The sequence below is a fragment of the Chelonoidis abingdonii genome, chromosome 6 (genome assembly GCF_003597395.2).
Source record: "Chelonoidis abingdonii isolate Lonesome George chromosome 6, CheloAbing_2.0, whole genome shotgun sequence".
In the NCBI taxonomy this organism is placed as follows: domain Eukaryota; kingdom Metazoa; phylum Chordata; order Testudines; family Testudinidae; genus Chelonoidis; species Chelonoidis abingdonii.
Genome location: NC_133774.1, coordinates 26,480,110 through 26,499,940, shown reverse-complemented (window position 1 = coordinate 26,499,940; position 19,831 = coordinate 26,480,110). Strand labels below are relative to the sequence as shown.

Below are 19,831 nucleotides of genomic sequence, written 5' to 3'. Positions count from 1 at the left end.
TTGAGTTTTCTGATGTAATCTGGTAACATGGGACCAAATGATGGCATTAGCATAGTTTATGCAGTAGTTCAATAACTGTACAATTGGAGATAGTTGCATATGTAATTCCATTTCAGAAAGCACAGAAATCCCAGCTGTACACAAAATTGTGACCACTATATAAAATATAAAGAGTTCCTCACTTGCATGGAATGCAATATGAATGATATCAACAGTTGAAGAATCTGCTTAGCATAGCTCATGTTGAAATGTGAAAAATACTAGTATCTTCAAAACATGTCGTAAGCTATTTTGTAGTAGATGGAAGCTATTTTGTAGTAGAAACACAGTTTTCAAATTTAACATTTACTGTTGATTGGACAACTTTGAAAGGCTACCAAAATAGTTTAATTTTGATTTCCTGAAGGTGTAACATTGCAAATTAATATTTATGCTAGCAAAGTAGTTAGTTTTTTTTTTTTTTAAGCAATCATGAGACAGCAAAGCAATACTTACCTCTATATCAAAAGTTAACTGTACAAAACTCTGTTGTAAAATTGTCAGCCATATTTGAAACTGGTCCTTCTGGATTTATACATGCCTGATATAGGGCTATGTGTTCTGTCTTATTCAGGGTGAACTATAAGTCCTGCAAACCCAGTTTTAAATTCTCGCTTCATAGGGCCTCCTACTATGAGGTATCAGTTGATGATGGTCCATGGGAAAAGCAGAAGAGTTCAGGGCTCAATGTATGCACTGGAACAGGATCAAAAGCCTGGTAAGTTACTATCACTTTTTTAATATTAAAGTACTAAATGTTTCTCATCTGAAACCAATTCTGAATGACTTGAAGTTTCTAAAACTGTTCTCTGATATGCTCATTTTCTTTAGCTTCTAACACATCAGGCCAATTATTTTGGGCAGTATACGAGTTGCCACAACCCAAATTTCTATCTGATGAATAACTAATACATAATTTAAAAGGAAAATCATTGACAAATATGTGCTCAGTTTTTCTGGCTATCATGGCTCTCATGGCTGGGAATGGCAGACAGACAAGCACATGATGGAAAGGGAAAATCTTGGAGAATCGGGAGACTGAAAACTACATTGAGGACACAGGGTTTGGTCAGGAGAATGTGAGGGAGAAGCCACCTGGAGATGAGAGGTAGTTGGGAAGGAGCCAGCCTCTGTTGGATTTGCAGAGTCCACCAAATTTCATGTCACTCAATGCAATGTAGCCCCTGTGTTTTTTATATTAAATTGTTTCACACTGTCTACACATTTTTTCAGTTTTCATTGTACTGTGGAAATTTGTATTGGAAAATACATAATTTCAGGTGGTAGTTGTTGAGGATGAGCATGGAGGGCTTGGCAGCTGAGTAGGGTGAGCTACTGCAGTGTTTGGCAGCTGGGAATGTACATTAGGCAGACGATTCCAAATGGATGCTGCCTGATAGATTGCAATACAATGATTAAGTCACTGAAAGACAACTCAGTTTCAAAGTTAAAAATCCAGTGAGATGAATGGGGCCTGTCACATGGATGCTTCCTGCACACACACAGACAGTACTGCACTATTCCTATTTTCTTGATTATCTTCACAATCTTCAGTGTTAGAAACAGCAACTTTTAAAATGAATCTGGAGCACAAGATGGCAAAGGTTGAAGTTTATAGCAGATTCTGTTGCTTTTTTTCCAGTAGTGCCTAAATCCTGCCTAACTGGGCTTTTTTCTTCCTTTCATTCAACAGCTAAAAAGCAAGAGAACTTGAATCTTCCTTTGAGCAGGAAATTAATATAGGATCAAGGCCTTGTGCTACTGTACTGTGTAAAAACATAGTAAAAGACAGTTCCCATCTCAAAGAGCCTTCTAATCTAATTTAATACGAAACATAATGGACCTGATTTTCATTTACACTAAGACTCTTTTATATTACTCTGGTGGTATAAGGGGGCCTTAAAGCATAAATATATATGTGTTTGAGTGGTGTAAAGCCTGCCTTAATGAGAATCAGACCCATTAGGTCTTCTATTAAATTAGAAGACCTAATGGGCCTGATTCTATTTACGCTCAGGCACCTTTACACTACTCAAGCATACATATATTCCATTTTAAGTCCCGTTTACGCTTCCAAAGTCATGGAAAGGAGTCTTTGTAAATGAGAATCAGGTTTAATTAGTGTTGCCAGTTTTGGCTGGACAAATTCCTGAAGATTTCATCACAACAGTCTTCAATTAAAGATTAATCTTTCGTTCCTGGAGATTTCAGGACAATTCTGGAGGGTTGGCAACCCTAGGTCCAATAAGTAGGTGGAAGAATGAAGGTAAGAGGGATAGGTACATAGACTGAGTTCAATTTGCAGGTTTTGAGTTGTTTTTCTTTTAGATATAAAGAAAATAATTGCCAGCTATTGCTTGGTGGATTGAAGGATAGTGACAGAGGCAGAATTCAGATTATTTGTATAACTTTACTTGTATGTTTCAAATCTTTTAATTACTTAAGTGAAACTTCAATTTTGGATTACTGTGCTTTCCAAAATGTAGATGATTTTTAATCTAGCAGCTGTGTTAAGGCATTTTCTGAAATGGTTATCATCTTTACTCAACCTTGATTACAAACATTTTTTTCTCCTGGATAATTTTGAAATCTTTATAGAAGAGATTTTTGTCAGCACATGTTACTTACCAAACGCTATCTTTACTTTCATGTTTAGGTCATATAATATTAACAAGGTGGCAACCCAGGCAGTTGAAGAGATCCTTAAGATTGGTGAGTTGACAGCACACACAGCATTACATGTTAATTTTATCTGCAGATGAACCTGTCTAATTGGGTCCTTTTCTTTCTTTGGTTCAACAGCTAAAAAGCATGAGAGCTTGAATCTTCCTTTGAGCGGGGAACTAATACAGAAAGGTTAGTGCAAATAACTTTTTTAGTAAGTTTATAGCATTTTTTAAATAATTCATATTGGTTGTATTCTATTACTTAATAATTACAGCACTTAAAAGTGCTTCGTTACACTAAACAGTAGTTTTTCCTTAAGAGGAAGCACATTTAATAAAATGTACCATATGATCTGCAATTCAAGAATCTGTATACTTTAATGTGTAATAGGCGTAAATATTTTGGTAGAGAATTTCAGCTCTTTACAATTGAGAACTGATAATTTGAATAATAGTTCTGAATTGAGAGCGCTGCTCAATGGTTGGTTAGTCATTCAATGGAACTGTAATGACTCCTCCTGTAAAGATGTATCTTTTTCATTCTAACTGGGCACTTCTAAAAATCATAAATGCTGTCTAAACAGTTTGATAGTGGAACTGTTCCTCTGCTTGGAATGTGCAACCTTGAGAATTACTAACTCCTCTAGAGAAAGTGATGATCCAATTTTTGTACTTACAGTAACAAATGAATATAATGACTCGCTGCTGTATAGTCCAGAAGAACCAAAGATGTTTTTCAGTATTCGAGAGCCTATTGCAAACCGGGTTTTTTCAAGTAGTCTGCAGCGTGGGTTCTTTTCAAAGTAAGTATTGCCTATACATGTAATTGAATACTTAATGTTTAACTAATATGTAAAATAAAATAGGTAGCCCGAGAGCTTGACTTAAATGTGGTTGGTACTCAGGTTTCTGTGTCCAAACTGAGTTAGAAGCAAGTGTCCTCCTTTCTCTTAGATGCTTTCAGGACTAATTGAACAGACCAAGGAAAGAATTTCACTTCACCTGAATAGATCACATGAGATGGGCAAAAATATAAACAGTATTAAACTGAACAAAACTAGGGAGTTTACTCAACATGCTGAGGTCTAAATGTGATTGAGGCCCCCTTGCCCCCAGTAGTAGAGGAAAACTATTAAAGCCGGAAGCTTTTGATATGGGATGACTTTTTAACAATTAATGTTCACCACCATTTGCTTATTCTGTATTGGAGACATTCTGTTTGAGTATAAATTTACACTAGGTTTGTTTGGTACACAGTTAAAGATGGGACAGTGGAGAGGTAAAACACTGGATAATCTCATTCCAATTTAATAGATTAAGCCTTGAAATTGCACCCCCCACCCCAAAGTAAGATTGCTTTGTTTCTGTGAAATTGTGACTTTTGGAAAGATAGTCACCCTCAGTAAAGGAGGTGAGTCATGGTTTCCTTTCTCCCAGCAATGGACACCATTCATACAGCCTTTAAAACAGATTTTTGGTCAGTGTGACATTTTTGAAAACTTATTTTTTGTTAATACCATTCTCACTTTCTACACGTTCTGAAGGATAAACCCCAACAGTTGAATTCCTTTTCATTTTAAAGGTAAGTTAACTGGAAGAATATGATAGTGCCAGTATCTGTTGGTGTTTTGTTCAGTATTAGAAGATGGTGCTTCTAGAAAATTTATAGGTAAAGTTTTAGCTTAAAATATGTATAGTCAAACTCATTTAATATTGACAGTAATCAGCTAGTTCTACATAAGGGATTTTCCAATAAGCAATATCACCTTCAAGCTTGCACTTCTTTAGCGGTAAAAGGCAAAATTATGCCCATCTGCCCACATCTGTTTCGCATACAATGAAGAATGTCTAAACCTTTCACCTTGTTTGAAAATCACTAGTGTTGCTAATTAGAAATACTGAAATTGCTTGTGCTGTATGCCATGACAAATTGATGTTCATGACTTTAATTGGACATCAAATAGGTAGCATTGTGCTGAACTGGCTCATGTTCCATGGAGTTTTGTAAGAAATCTTCCATTAAGCAAGTCAGTCTTAAATGGGTTTAATTGTAGCTTCCTTTCAAAACTTAACTGAGCTATGGCATTCTCATTATTTGAACAGTCGCACTATGTGGGCTGTCTTTCTTTTCTAGCTGATAGCGTAATTCTGGCTGGATGGCATTTGGATGGCTACTTTTATCCTAAGTACATTCCTTCCCTCTCCTAAGTAAAGTGCTAATACTATATATTTTTTACTGTTTAATACAGTTTGAAGTTCTTTGGAAAAGATGCTTGAAGAATATTGCATTCTTTCAGTGGGATTCTATATGGATGGGGACAGGGCGGATTGATTTAAATCATTGATTTTTAACCTTGTTTTGCATTTGTACTTATTTTCCTCAAGTGTGGTTGATTCTTACTGGTTGGTTTGCTGAATGTAACACTTGTTCAAGACCCTTGATCACTTGTCTCTTTAGCCTTTACACTAAATTTAGTATTTCTTTTTGCTAACTGGGAACATACATTATATCTGTATACCTTTTTATATAGCCTATTTTACAGTTATTAGGATTGTTCATTTTCAATTTTTTAATTACAGTGCAAAATGAATGAGACTTTTCTTATTTACTAAATCAGTGGTTTTCAACTTGTGGTTCGCAGACCTCTGGGGGTCTGCAAAGGATGTCTAAGATTTCTAAAAGGGTCTGAAGTGGCCTTGTAAGGCAATGTAAGGGTCTGCAAATGAAAAAAGGTTGAAAAATACTGTACTAGATGGTTAATTATTTTACTCGTGATTTGTGCCATCTATTTGGATGGAAATTCAAATTCAATTAATGTACAAGCCCAGACATTGTAAAATGATTTTATTTGTTAAATAAAATTTCTTTAAATGTGCTAGATACATCAATTTTATGATAAACTTTTTTCTTATCAAAACATATTTTGCATTTAAAACTGATTTATTAAAGCAAGTATCTGTATGAAGTGAATTGAACAGATTGTTTCTGGTCACTATGTCCTTCAAGATTTTAGAACTGGTAGATTTCATCCTCTCATCTAGTTTTTATTTGTAGATTGGAAGAGGAAAACAAGCTTTCCTGCTTTTCTTAACTCCCAATTAGTGTCTCAACATTGGATTAGGTAGTCATTTAATTGAACTAGTTGAATAAATTGAAATAAAGAAAATATTCTTTCAGTATGTACAGAAGAGGCTGCTGCTGTCAAAAGCTAGTTCTGCAGTTCAACAATCTGATTTCTTCTCCTGACCCAGTTCAGTTCTTTTACTTTAACACTTGGCAGCAAACATATACTGCTTAATATTTTTTATTTAATTTAAATTATTTTACTAGATTATAGTAAGTTTAGGCCTTAAAGTAGGCTGTCAGTTTCAAGTGTAATTTTAAATAGGTTTATTTTCTGAAAAACAAACTTTGATTATTTTAAAATAAACGTATTTAAATTTTAAAAAATCTATTTTTATCAACCCTGACTTGGGATGTTTTTTCTGATTTACTAACACACAAAACAAAAGGGGCTATTCAGTCTATTAGAACTAACCCCCTGTCCAAAACTGTGGTATAGCGAAGTAGTGTATTTTCTAAGTATTTTATAGGAAATCTGAATGTAACACTTGTTCAAGACAGTTGATCACTTCTCTTTTTTTTGAAGGGTTTGTGTCCGGTCACGTTGTTGGGATGCCTGTATGGTGGTAGATGGAGGAACTTCTTTTGAGTTTAATGATGGGGCAATAGCTTCAATATTGATCAATACAGAAGATGCATTGCTCACTGTTTTGCTAGAAGAATGAAGAAATTTAATAGTCTGTTGAAATCCTACTAAATCCTGCACCTGGAAAAGGGAATCACTGCAGAGATAGACAGTACATCAGAATGCTGCATTATTCTAAGTTGGAAAATTTGCTTCTCTTGATGCAAGAATATTGAGAAGAGACCTGAAACCATTTCCCATTCCTGGGATGGGGAAATGTTGGGAGAAAACTGTTTTTTGAGCTTTATTGCACCTGACGCAAAGGAAATGTATCTAACTTCAGTGAAATGTGATTTTTTTTAATCTTTTAAGATGAATGTGACAGAACCCTTTTTAAAAAAAATTAGGTAGATGGGTTCAAATGAAATAAAGTGGTTAGCCTTGAATATTCAACTGTACAGTTTTTTTAATAGCAGTCTGGAACTGAATGAACCAGACACCTCAACCCTGCATGTGCTTTTACAGGAAAGTATGCTAAGATTCATTGAGTTGATGCAAGCATAAAGAATAGACTTTTTGGAAAATAAATCCTGATGTTGGCCTAACTGAAATGGAGATTTTTTTGTGTACCCTCTTCAAACTTTTACAACACTACTTTGTGGTATGGTTTATGGTAAATCTTTCACCTCTTCCAGTGATTTTCTACTCTTTTGGTATCTACTTCAGGATTTTTTTTGGAAAATGTTTGTTCCGGTGACTAGAAAAACTCATTTATTTTGAGTGAGGTAACTCTTCCCTATGTTTCATCTGAAATCTAGATTTTTCTTGCTGTTGCCTGCTATAAATCTACTTTTAATACAAATTATTTTAACTACAATAAATTATGTTGCTTCAGTTAATACATTAACTGGCCAACAAGTGTTTTGTCAATCAGACAGTTGAAAAGAATGGTATAGAATTATATAGTTTGGGTTTTAAAAAGAGCGATAGTTGGATTTAGTAAGTAAAATGACTTGGTTTTAAATTGAGTACTTGATCTGCTTCATAGCTATACTTCTGAAGATGCAGAGAAATCACATACCATTCTTTTCGTATGCCAAACATGTATGGGAGATATAAGGGTCTAATCGATGGGATCCAGGATTAACCTCTATATCTCTTTTCCCCGTTTGTAGAATGGAGCTAGCATTCTGAAGGGAAATTACATACTGTGATATTTATGCATAAAGAGCCCTATATAAGTGCTAAATTATTCTGCTGACACTCTCAACTGACTGTGACCAATTTATGCTTTTGATCCCATACACCCAACTTCTTTATGCAGATAAGTATTTAAGCACGTGACTGCAAAAGAAAAAAGCCCACAGTTATCCATAGAAACTGTAAGCAACTTTATGATCATCTCAGGAAAGGTGGTGTGCTGAGAAGCATGTGGATTGCAGGGCAGAACTGGGCAAAACTAAGATAACAGTTTTGAATTTTTTGTATGTGACTTAATGGCAACAAAAAGGGTTTATTTCTACCTACTGTAGAATGAACTTTTATTTCAGACTTTATTCTTCAAATGATTCTTGTTCGAAGATATTTATACTGCAGATTTACTCAGAAGTTCTAATAGCAGTCAATGTATTTATTGTTTAGATTTTGAAATGATAAACTCTTACTTTACGGGTGAAACAAGTAGATGAATGATTTTACCCTCATCAAATAAGTAGTTTAAAAAACAGCCTTATTTTCTCTGTACTCAGCATGAAAAGTTAAACTCCAATTAAATATTAAGAGGAAGAGCCCTGAGATGGTTAAACCAATAAAGCCATTATAATGAGATCAGTTATAGTTACAGGTTTATGCACACTTTAGATATCTTTTTTCTTTTTTTTAAAAAAAATTGCTGTAGTCCGAAATGTGGCATAAGTGTCTATTTGAAAGCTCTTTAGGCTGCAAATGGGAAGGTGGAATCAAAATAAGCTCTTTTGAAACTACTGGGTTTTACTGTTACCAAACTGATGCTCTTCTACATGTCTAATGCAAAAAACCTGCAAATTTGTTCTAAAAGTGAATGTTAGTCCAAATTGTGGATTAATCCCGTTTTTTAACAGAGAGATGTACTGTGCAGGAACCAGAGTATTGCAGTAAATTCATTGTTATGTAAAAAATAATCCACTTTTCAACAGTAGTTTTTGCATTCTGTCAATGGATAGGTTGTTTTGGCAAATATCCACTGCTGCTGATTGAAGTGCTGCAACTCCTCCATGTAAATATGCACTTTAAATGCACTACCCCCAAAATAGGCCTTTTAAGTATTTAAATACCTTTTAAGAACACTTTATTTGTGTGGTGTTTAAACTAAAGTTAATCAAATAATATGATTTAACTTAAGGACACTGAAAGATAGAGCAAAAACTACATCTTCCACTCAGCAAAAATTGTGAAGACTCTCCAAACGAGTAAGGATAGATATCATGTGCTGTAATATTTAGAACAGGGATGTGTTAAACAAAATGAGGGGTTTTTTGCTTTTTGAGTTTCAGACCCTTAAATTGAGAATGCTGTGTCTTAAAAGCAACACTGCCAAGTAGTATAGTTCCAGTCTTTGACCTGTTTTTAAGATTTGGTATGAAATATCAGTTGGATTCATAAGTATTAAAAAAAATCACGAAATGAGTTTGTGGACCTGAACTGCTCTTTTGTGCCCTCTGCTGGCTTTGTAGCTGAAGTTAATCACTAACTGTATTTCTGCTGCTCTTGGTGCTGGTGCACAAACCAAAGTAATGAGATGGAACTGTTAGTTTGTGCTCAGTAGAAATACTAGCATGGGGTCAAAAATCCATATTGGACAAATCAGTAGGAAGAGCTCATGCCTATTTTATAAATTAAGTGTAAAATCCTTTTAAAATTTGGTAAATTCTAGTGTTTATAAAGGAATGTAATATAAGCCACTTATATTCTACGATATAGTCTAGNAAAAAAAAAAAAAAAAAAGGCAACCAGTGGTATGTTGATACATACATGTAATAAATGAAATCTGGAGAGATACATGAAACTGTTTCACACCTTGTACTTATCTGTATCTTTTGTGTTGAAAGTGCTCTTTAAAATATTTATTGAAATCTTTTGACTTGCTATGCAGTTTTTCCGATGTTTGTTAGTATTTGGCTAAGCAGGAAACATTTCTTTAGAGCAGGGATGGGGAACCTTTTTTCAATCAGGGGCCACTGACCCACAGAAAAAATCAGTTATGGGCTACACACAGCCCCGTGGGAGGTGCGGAGGCTCAGGGTGTCCCTCCCCACAGTGGGGTGAGCCGACGCTTGCAGCTCCAGCGGGTGGAGGCTCCAGACTTCTCCTAGGCTCCGAGGTGGGGCCAGAAATGAGGGGTTCAGGGTGTGGGAGGGGACTCTGGGCTGGGGAAGGTGGTTGGGGTGGGGGTGCAAGGTCTGGGAGGGAGTTAGGGTGCAGGAGGGGGCTCCAGGCTGGGGAAGGGGGTTGGTGTGCAGGAGGAGGTTATGACTTGGGGCAGGGGATTTGCAGGGTCCATCTGGGTGGCACTTACCTCAGGTGGCTCCCAGTCAGTGGCACAGCGAGGCTAAGGCAGGCTCCCTGCATACCCTGGCTCTGTGCTGCTCCCAAAAGTGACTGCCATGTCCAGTCCCTAGGCAGAGGGGCCAGGTGGCTCTGCATGGTGTGCGCTGCTTGCCCCCCGCGGGCACTGCTCCCACAGCTCCCATTGGCTCTGGTTCCTGGCCAATGAGAGCTACGGAGCCGGCGCTGGGGGCGGGAGCAACTTCCCTGATCACCCCTGTGCATGGGGGTTGCAGGGACATTCTGTCGCTTTCAGGAGCTGCGCGAAGCTGACTAGACTTTTAACAGCCTTGCAATCCTAGCCTCCCTCCACAGCAGGGAAAGGGGGGGACACCAGGGCTTGGGGATTCCGAACGTGGCATGGAGACTTGCCGCTGGCCTCATGAAATTAAGCAGTGGGCCGGAACTGGTCTGCGGGCCATAGGTTCTCCACCTCTGCTTAAGAGGATCTACACAGAACTTAAAAGGGAAACGGCGGCTGGGGCTTGAAGGGTTTGCTCTGCGTCGCCGGGATGTGCAACTACACACCGCACCATAGTAACTCTAACTCAGGAACCAATTCATGCAACAAACCTCGGTGCCAACTCTGCCCACATATCTACACCAGAGCAACACATCACAGGACCCTAACCAGATCAGCCAACGCATCCACCGGTTCATTCACAACTGCACGTCCAGACAGATGGTAATATACACCATCATATGCAAGCGATTATTGCCCCCTGACTACTGCTACATTGGCCAAACTGGACAGATCCCTACGTGAACGGGATTAAATGGACTCATAATCAGATCACTCTCAGGAATGGCATATAACAAAAACCTGTTAGGAGAACACTTCAATTTCCATGGACACTACAATAAAGATTTAAAGGTAGCCCATCCTGCAGCAAAAAAACTTCAGGACCAGACTTCAAAGAGAAACTGCTGAGCTTCAGTTCATCTGCAAATTTGACACCATCAGCTCAGGATTAAACAAAGACTGTGATGGGCTAGCCAACTACAAAAGCAGTTTCTCCTCCCTTGGTGTTCACACCTCAACTGCTAGAAGAGGGCCTCATCCTCCCTGATTGAACTAACCTCATTATCTCCAGCCTGATTCTTGCTTGCATATATATACCTGCCTCTGGAAATTTCCACTACATGCATCCAACAAAGTGGGTATTGCACCCACAAAAGCTCATGCTCCAGATAATCTGTTAGTCTATAAGGTGCCAACCAGGACGACTCTCCTGATGCATGGACATGTGACTTGCCCAGGTGACTCCAGAACCTCCATCTTGGAGCTGGACTTTTGCATAGGAAGGATGAGGAAGGGGTCTCCAACCCAGAGAGAGAGTCTATTTAAACCCAGAAGAGACCCTCCATTTTGTCTTCAAGCTGGCTAAAGAGAGGGAGCCTCTCCACCCCACCCCAGGATACTTGAAGGAAACTGGAACAAAGGACAGTAACTACAGGGGGTGTGAGTGGATTGCCTGGACCCAGGCTGGTCCTGTCCCAAACCTGGACTTTTGCGTCCAAAAGTCTGGGGGCTTACCTGAAACTCCCCCAAGCTCACTACCAGCTTGGATATTCTCGCTGCCACCAGGTCAGGTATTTAATTGAGAGAGCCTGATCCCCCTTTCCTCTCTCTGGTGTCCCCAACTCTCCCTTTGGGGGACCCCAAGACCCAGAGCCCTGGATCTCTCTCCTCCCTCTCTCCAGCTTCCCCCCCTTGCCAAGAAACCGGTTAGCCGGTGCAATGAGATAAGCTTCGCTACCCCTTGAGATGCAAAATGCAACCGGAGAAGCAATCTAGCTTCCCCGAGGCTAGGTATTTACCTAGTCAGCTCACACAAGAAATTCCCCCTCCCTTTGTCCTATAGCCTTTCCTTTCCCTGAAACAATAGGAAAATGAGCCACCGAGTTTGGGCTTTTCCCTCCCCCCTCTGCCTCACTAGAAAAGAAACTTCACAAGTTTTAAAAGAAAAGTTTATAGAAAAAAAAAAAAAATATAAAACAATAATCTTGCATTAAGAAACTCAATACAGGCTCTTGCTTGCTTATAAGAAAATATGAAGAAACAGTCTGATTTAAAAGATAGCCGATTAAACCAGTCCAACAAATCCACATACATGTAAATACAACCACAAAGCTCCATCATAGCCGAATTACTTTGGGGTTCCTTTGTACTCACAGATGTGTAGGAGACACTTGGAGATAAGATGCAGTTAGGAGGAAGCTTGTTAACTCACAGCCGAGAAAACAACAAAAGACACAGCCATCCACATCTATTCGTACAACCCAAAGCTCCTCATAGCCGAATTGCTTTGGGGTTCCTTTGTACTCACAGACTTTTTGGTATAATATTTGAAATAAGAAGGAGTTAGGAGGAAACCTTGTTTACTCACAGCCGAGAAAACAAAAAAAGACCCCGAGTATACAAATTCCGCCCCTGACTTTAAACAATCCAGTTCTCTGATTGGTCCTCTGGTCAGGTGTTTGGTTACCCTTTCCAGGTAAAAGAAACTTAACCCTTACCTTACCTATCTAGTTATGACACGCCCCCAAATCACCGACAGTAGAAAGTTTCACTGGAGGTGATTTCTACCTAAAACTTTAAACTAAACAGAGGAATACAACACATGCACATAGAAATAAAAGCATGCAAAGTACAAGACTTCAACATCTTCAGGAAAAGCCACTTTAGCGCAGCATGGTCAGTTTGTAGCTGGAAGCGTCGTCCCAAACGTATGGGCGTAGCTTTCCAGGGCGTACACAATGGCATAGCATTCCTTTTCACTGACTGACCAGTATCGGAAGGCCCACCGATCCTGGCGAAAATGTCTGTTAGGGCCTGGCACACTGCTTTAGCCCTGGTGTTGTACCTAGAGCAACTGCGTCTGGCCATCGGGTAGCAAAGTCCACGAAAGTCAGTACGTACTGCTTTCCCCTGGGTGTCTTCTTTGGAAAAGGACCCAGAATATCCCCAGCTTCTTGCTGAAATGGGACCTCAATTATGGGGAGTGGCTGGAGAGGGGCTCGACCAGATCTTGAGGCTTTGCCACTGTTTGGCAACACCTCACAAGACTGGACATACTGGGCAACTTCCTTGCCCATCCCCTCCCAGTAGAAGGATTTCTCCACCTGTCTTTGGTTCTGTTCACCCCAGCATGACCACTGGGATGATCATGGCTAAGCTAAGAGCTTCCCCCTGTATTTAGTTGGAACCACCAACCGTTTGTGCGGTTGCCATTGTTCCTGGCGTCCACCAGAAAGAATTTCCTTGTATAAAAGTCCTTGGTCTATAACAAACCGGGATCGGTCAGAAGAGCTGAGAGGCGGTGGGTTGCTCCGTGCCGCCGCCCAAGCTGTCTGAAGGTTATCATCTGCTTCCTGCTCAGTCTGGAACTGTTCCCTTGAAGCTGGGGACTCCAGTTCTTCCTCAGACTGGGGACTTGGGCTTGGTCCCTCTGGAAGTGATGAAATTGATGGGGTTTGAGTCCTGTCGCTGGTGCTGGTGGTATTTCAGGCTCTGCCTGAGCCTCTTTGGTATGGTTGGTTGTTGCTTCTGCCAGTTCAGGCTCGTTGGTCCCTTCTGGCATTGGGGTTGAAGGTGTGGTTGCGCTTGCTTGTGCTGGTTGCTGTTCCAGTTCCGGGTCTGGGACTGGAGGTGTTGTGGCTGGTTCAGCCGTTGACATGGGATCCGGGTCCACTACCTCAGTCTGGGTCTCTGGTAACACAGACAGGTTCTCTGTGGACGGCTCAGGAATAGGAATGGGTCTGGAAGCTTGTCTGGTTTGGCTGCGTGTAACCATTCCTTCTCTCTGGGACTGCTTAACTTGATTGGCCAAGTCTTCTCCCAGTAGCATGGGGATGGGATAATTGTCATAGACTGCAAAAGTCCACATTCCTGACCAGCCTTTGTACTGGACAGGCAGTTCAGCTGTAGGCAAGTCCACAGCTTGTGAAATGAAGGGGTAAATGGTCACTTTGGCCCCTGGGTTGATGAGTTTGGGATCGACGAAGGATTGGTGGATAGCTGACACTTGTGCTCCCGTGTCTCTCCACGCGGTAACCTTCTTTCCGCCCACTCTCAGCTTTTCCCTTTGCTCCAAGGGGATTTGAGAGGTATCTGGGCCTGGGGGTCTTAGGTCCGCTGGGGGTGCAATGACTTGCACCCGGGTGGGGTTATTCGGGCAGTTGGCCTTTGGGCAGTTGGCCTTGATATGTCCCGTTTCATTACAGTGATAGCATTTTCCAGATAACGGGTTACTGGATTGAAGGAAGTCACTGGAGACTGGTGAGGTGGAAGGATAGGGTGTCTGCGGCTTTTCTTGGTTTGTAGGTGGGGTTTTGGGTTGCCCTCGGTTGTAGGGTTTGCTTGCTGGGTGGCTCCTGGGGTTTTCACTCCCCTTTACAGTAGATTTCTTGCTCTCTGCCACGGCCATCCATTTGGCTCCAATCTCCCCCGCCTCGGTGAGAGTTGTGGGTTTGCCATCTAGGATGTACCGTGTTATTTCCTCAGGAACACCATCCAAGAACTGCTCCATGCATATGAGGTGGCGCAATTCTTCAAAGGTTTGAACCTGGGTTCCTGATATCCAGGCGTCGCAATGCTTCCCAACGTAGTAGGCGTGGTCGGGAAAGGACCCCTCTGGTTTCCACTTTTGGTTTCTGAATCGCCGACGGGCGTGATCCGGGGTTATCCCCAGTCTGGATCTGGCTTGGGTTTGAAACAGTTTATAATCATTCATTTGTTCCTTTGGCATTTTAGCCGCCACATCTGCCAAGGGTCCACTGATGTGTGACCTCAGCTCTAGCATGTACTGGTTTTCAGGGATGTTGTACCCAATACAGACCCTTTCGAAATTTTCTAAGAAGGTCTCCGGGTCCTCACCTGCCTTGTAGCTGGGAAATTTCCTGTGCGGTGGAACAACAACGGGCGGCGGAGGGTTAGGATTTGTTGGGGTCTGCTGCTTAGCCCGTTCTAATTCCAAGGCCTGCTGGTGAGCCTCTCTTGTAGTTCTACCTGTCTTCTGTGAATCGCCTGTCTTCTGTGAATTGCCTCTTCTTCTTCTTGTTTTCTTTTCGTAATCTGCCTTTTTGGTTTTCTTTCGTGATCTGCCTTTTTGGCTTCTTGATCTCTTCGGTGAGCTGCCTCCTGGGCATCTTGTTCGGCCTTAATTAGTTCCAGCTGTCTCCTATGTTTATTTTCGTTGTCTTGGGCTTGTAGCCGGGCTCTTTCCTTTTTCTGCTCATCTTTTGAACTCATGGTTTGTTTTCTTGTGTTGGAGTGCCCTCTGGCGTCTGTTGTCAGAATTGCTGGCTTTCTGCCTGCTGAGATTTGTCCTAGCTCTGTTTGGATTGGCAATTGAACAAACAAAGCTACTGTATTTACCTGTGTGAGTTTGCTGGCTGGGTACTTAAGTTTCAATTGTTTAACAAAAGATCTGTAATGGGTCTCTTTAATGACTGAAAAAAAATTTTTTTTTGCAGCTGCTAGCAGCAAGAAAAAAAAATTTCAAGCTGAAAAAGCAAAAAAAACTTTTCAAGCTCTCTAGCCCTGTAAAACCCCTGTCTTCCTTAAAGTAAGATGCCAAGAGCAGCAAGGAGAAAGAAAAAAAAAATTTTGCTGTCTGTAAAACCAATCTCTTCCTCCCTGGGACTGTGTGATTGCTAGCAAGCCCTCTGAAAGAGAAGGCTATTGTTCCAACCAATGACTCTTAATGGCTCTCTTTAATGAGCCTACTAAAAATGCGCACTGCTGAAACAGCAGGGGAAAGAAAAAAAAATTTTTTTTTTTTTTTTTTTTTTCTGTCTGCCCTTTAAAACCCAATTCCTTCTGCCTGCTAATGCCTAGCAGCAGGGAAAAAAATTAATGTAGCTATGGTTTTATCTGTCTGCCCTTTAAAACCCAATTCCTTCTGCCTGCTAATGCCTAGCAGGGAAAAAAAAAATTAATGTAGCTATGGCTTATGGATTTATACTTCCCAATCCGCTGCACACCATGTGGTAATCTAGCCGTCCAGTCCCAGACCTGGACTTTAGTGTCCACCAGTCTGGTCCTGTCCCAAACCTGGACTTTTGCGTCCAAAGTTTGGGGGCTTACCTGAAACTCCCCCAAGCTCACTACCAGCTTGGATATTCTCGCTGCCACCAGATCAGGAATTAATCTATGGGGCCTGATCCCCCCTTTCCTCCCTCTGGTGTCCCCAACCCTCCCTTGGTGGACACCCAGATTCCCAATCCCTTGGATGCTAAAAGCAGGGAAAATAACCCCTCCCCCTCCTTATCAGGCTTGCCTCGCGGCTAACCTGTGTGACCCAAGAAACCAGCTTTTCTGCTTCCCTCAGGACAATGGAGATGCAAAATACCCACAGCTGGGCTCTGCCACCCCCCTTGCTCCAGGAACGAGGGAAAAACTGTAACCACCAGAGAACAGAGAGAATTCTTCGTCTCTTTCCCGTAGTCTGCTCTTTCCCTGGACCCAAATAGGAAAATAGCCCACAGCCTGGCTTTTCCCTTTGCCTCCCTAGGAAAAGAACTTTCACAAGGTTTAACAAGAAAACTTTATAAAAAAAGAAAGAAAAAATATAAAACAATCATCTTGCATTAAGAAACTCAATACAGGCTCTTGCTTATAAGAAAATATAAAGAAACAGTCTGATTTAAAAGATAGCCCAATTAAACCAGCACAACAAATTAACATACAGGTAAATACACCCCAAAGACCATCATAGCTGAATTACTTTGCGGTTCCTGGGTACTTACAGATGTTTAGAAGAAGTATTAGGAGAGAATTAGAAGAAGACTTGTTTCCTCATAGCTAAGAAAACAACGTTCCTTTGTACTCACAGACTTTTGTATAATATTTGAAATAAAAGGAGTTAGGACCAAACCTTTTACTGCATCACCCGAGAAAACAAAATAACAGTAAATTCCCGCCCCTGCTTTAAACAATCCAGTTCTCTGATTGGTCCTCTGGTCAGGTGTTTGGTTACCCTTGGTTTATGGCCCCAACGTGTGTTACGAATGCATGTCAGTAGTGCAGGCCTTTTCTCTTCTTCGGCAAGAAAAAATGGTGAGTATAGCCCAACTAGATGACTGCTCCTTGCGGGTCAGTCCAAGGAGGAGATCCGCTCCACGCTGGCGATGGCACTGGAACTTATTCCACAGGCTAGTCTGCCTAGTTCATGTGCCCAAGTCCTCCCCGAAACTCGCAGTCACAGAGTGCTGGGATTTCATCGGGCAGTTCTGGACACAGTACAGGCGCAAGTGAGCCTCCCAGAATCCAGATTTCTGGCCATCCAGCATGCCACATACTCAATGCTGAGGTTCCCTGATACCGCGGCCAGATGCTGCCTGCAGCTCCTAGGACACATGGTGGCATGCACCCACGTGGTCCAACAAGCTTGTCTGCATATCAGGACTTTGCATTTGTGGCTAGCCCAGTCTTATTGCCCCGGCAGAGACCCCTTGGACCTTTTTGTGACAGTCCCTGCCCAAACATTGTACTTCCTGTGCTGGTGGCTCAATCAGCAGGTAGTTTGCGAAGGGATCCCCTTCTCTGCACCGCAGCCCACCCTGACACTGGTAACAGACGCGTCAGACCTTAGCTGGGAAGCACACTTGAGGGACCTACGGATGCAGAGTTTGTGGTCCAGGGACGAAATGTCACTCCGCATCAACGTAAAGGAGCTCAGGGTGGTTCACCTAGCCTATCAGGCCTTTCACGCTACTTTGGAAGGGCACAGCGTGACTGTTCTGACAGACACCACCACTGCCACGTTCTATATAAACAAGCAGTGCAAAGCCCGTTCCTCTCCCCTTTACCAAGAGGCCCTTCTTGTATGGGACTTTTGTATAGCCCGCTCAGGGCACCTTGTAGCGTCATACTTTCCGGGGGAGCGAAATGAGCTGGCGGACTGCCTCAGCAGGTCATGCCAAATGCACAAATGGACGATGAGATCGGATATCCTGCATTTGATCTTCCAGAACTGGGGATTTCCCCAAATGGACCTCTTTGCCACCAAGGACAACAGTAAATGCCCACAGTTTTGTTCTTTACAAAACCACAGTCCAGGCTCGGTAGCAGATGCCTTTGCGATCCCTCGGAGCAGGAGTCTGAAGTATGCCTTTCCACCGCTCCCTTCTCAAGGTTTGCAGGGGCAAAGTGGCGATGATTCTCATCGCACCGGCTTGGCCCCGCCAACATTGGTTTATGACCTCTACAGGCCTCTGTTCCAGTCATACTGGAATACCTACTGCACCTCGAACCTCAAGGTCTTGCTCCCTCCTCAGTGAGAGTGCATCTGGCTGCAATTTCAGTGTTTCATCCAGAGGAGTCTGGCATTCAGTGTTTTCCAACCCTATGGAAGCCCAGTTCCTCAAGGGACTGGAGAGGGTGTTTCCTTACTCTTGCCCACCGGTCCCTCCCTGGAACCTTAATCTGGTCCTGACCAAACTCATGGGACCTCCTTTTGAGCCCCTAGCCTGTTGCTCTTTCACTCACCTCTCTTGGAAGGTGGTGTTTTTGGTGGCCATTACGTCCGCAAGGAGGATGTCAGAACTGAGGGCCCTCACTTCGGAGCCCCGTTATACAGTTTTTTATAAGGACAATGTGCAACTTAGGCCACACCCTAAATTCCTCCCTAAGTAATTTCGCAATTTCATATGGAACAAGACATTTGTTTGCCAGTGTTCTTTCCCAAACCACAAACGGACCCGAGTCACCGTAGCCTGCATACTCTAGATGTCCATAGGACCCTGGTGTTCTATCTGGAGCAAACTAGATCTTTCCGCAAGTTGACTCAGTTGTTCGTCGCCATTGTGGAGAGAACAAAAGGGCTTCCAGTCTCGGCACAACGGATTGCATGTGTGTATGCTATGAGCTTGCCAAGGTGCCAGCCCCAGCGATCATGGCCCACTCAACTAGGGCTCAAGCGTCCTCCACAGCTTCTCTGGCACAGGTTCCTCTCCAGGAGATCTGTAGCGCAGCCACCTGGTCGTCGGTGCACACATTCACTAAGGGGAAAACTTTCCGACATCCGTGCACACGGCACGCGCACACCTAATGTGTAATGGACGTGAACAACACATCTTGAAGAACAACAGTTACGAAAAGGTAGGTAAACTGTTTTTTCTAGTTGCAGACATAGAACATTGTACTCTGATTTGGTAAGTTCTCAAGCCAAGCAGTTTAAGGCCAGGTTAGTTCAGAAACCTGCAGAAGCGTTGTTTTGGTTTTATGTACGTCGCATTTTGTGCTAAACTGATGATGTCCTGGCATAGTAGTTGTGTGGGCAAGCTGTACTGGTACTGGTGCAGCCTTGTGGTAATTTTCTTCTTGCTATGAGTTGTGTAGTGGTCAGCAACTACTGTGTTAGATATTAGTGGTTACCCTATTAAACCTATATTGTGGAATCTGTCTCAGTGCACACTACCTCTGAATGACCTGCCCTTACCTATAAGGCCTTAAGAACATAATTTTTGTGTGTGTGTGTGTGTAAATATAATATATATATTTATCTCCTTACATGTTATCTGCATGTACATGTCAGAAAGACTGAGGATCAGTGTGAACACAGGCTTGTGGTACACAGGTGGTACTGAATGAACTAGAATGTATATACCTAACCCTTATGCATACTGGTGCCCTCTGCCAGTCAGCATGAACTTTTAGGGGTCACTGACTGGAATCACTGGCAAACCAAGAAATTAAGGTAAAACTTTACTAAATCAGAACATTGAAAGAACTGCATAAGATAGCTTAATCCAATATGGTGATTATAAATGTTTCAGAGTGGTAGCCATGTTAGTCTGTATCAGCAAAAACAATGAGGAGTCCTTGTGGCACCTTAGAGACTAACAAAT

The 19,831-nt window shown here is 41.8% G+C and overlaps 2 protein-coding genes across 7 annotated transcripts in view; one reads left to right on the top strand and one right to left on the bottom strand.

The window, feature by feature from the left end:
• Positions 1-19,831, bottom strand: part of IL7R (interleukin 7 receptor) — a 216,852-nt gene that overhangs the window by 26,327 nt on the left and 170,694 nt on the right. The window lies entirely within an intron of this gene.
• The window catches only part of NADK2 (NAD kinase 2, mitochondrial), a 94,066-nt gene that overhangs the window by 58,164 nt on the left and 16,071 nt on the right, over positions 1-19,831 (top strand). For 3 of the 6 annotated variants that reach the window (XM_032772031.2, XM_032772029.2, XM_075066910.1), the window contains 5 exons: positions 614-757; positions 2,696-2,751; positions 2,842-2,895; positions 3,385-3,508; positions 6,356-6,999. In XM_032772031.2, coding sequence (XP_032627922.1) covers positions 614-757; positions 2,696-2,751; positions 2,842-2,895; positions 3,385-3,508; positions 6,356-6,494 — 517 coding nt within the window. In that variant the 3' untranslated portion in view covers positions 6,495-6,999. Of the gene's footprint in view, positions 1-613; positions 758-2,695; positions 2,752-2,841; positions 2,896-3,384; positions 3,509-6,355; positions 7,000-19,831 lie in introns of those variants that run through there. The other 3 variants (XM_032772032.2, XM_032772030.2, XM_075066909.1) reach the window with 2 other exon arrangements.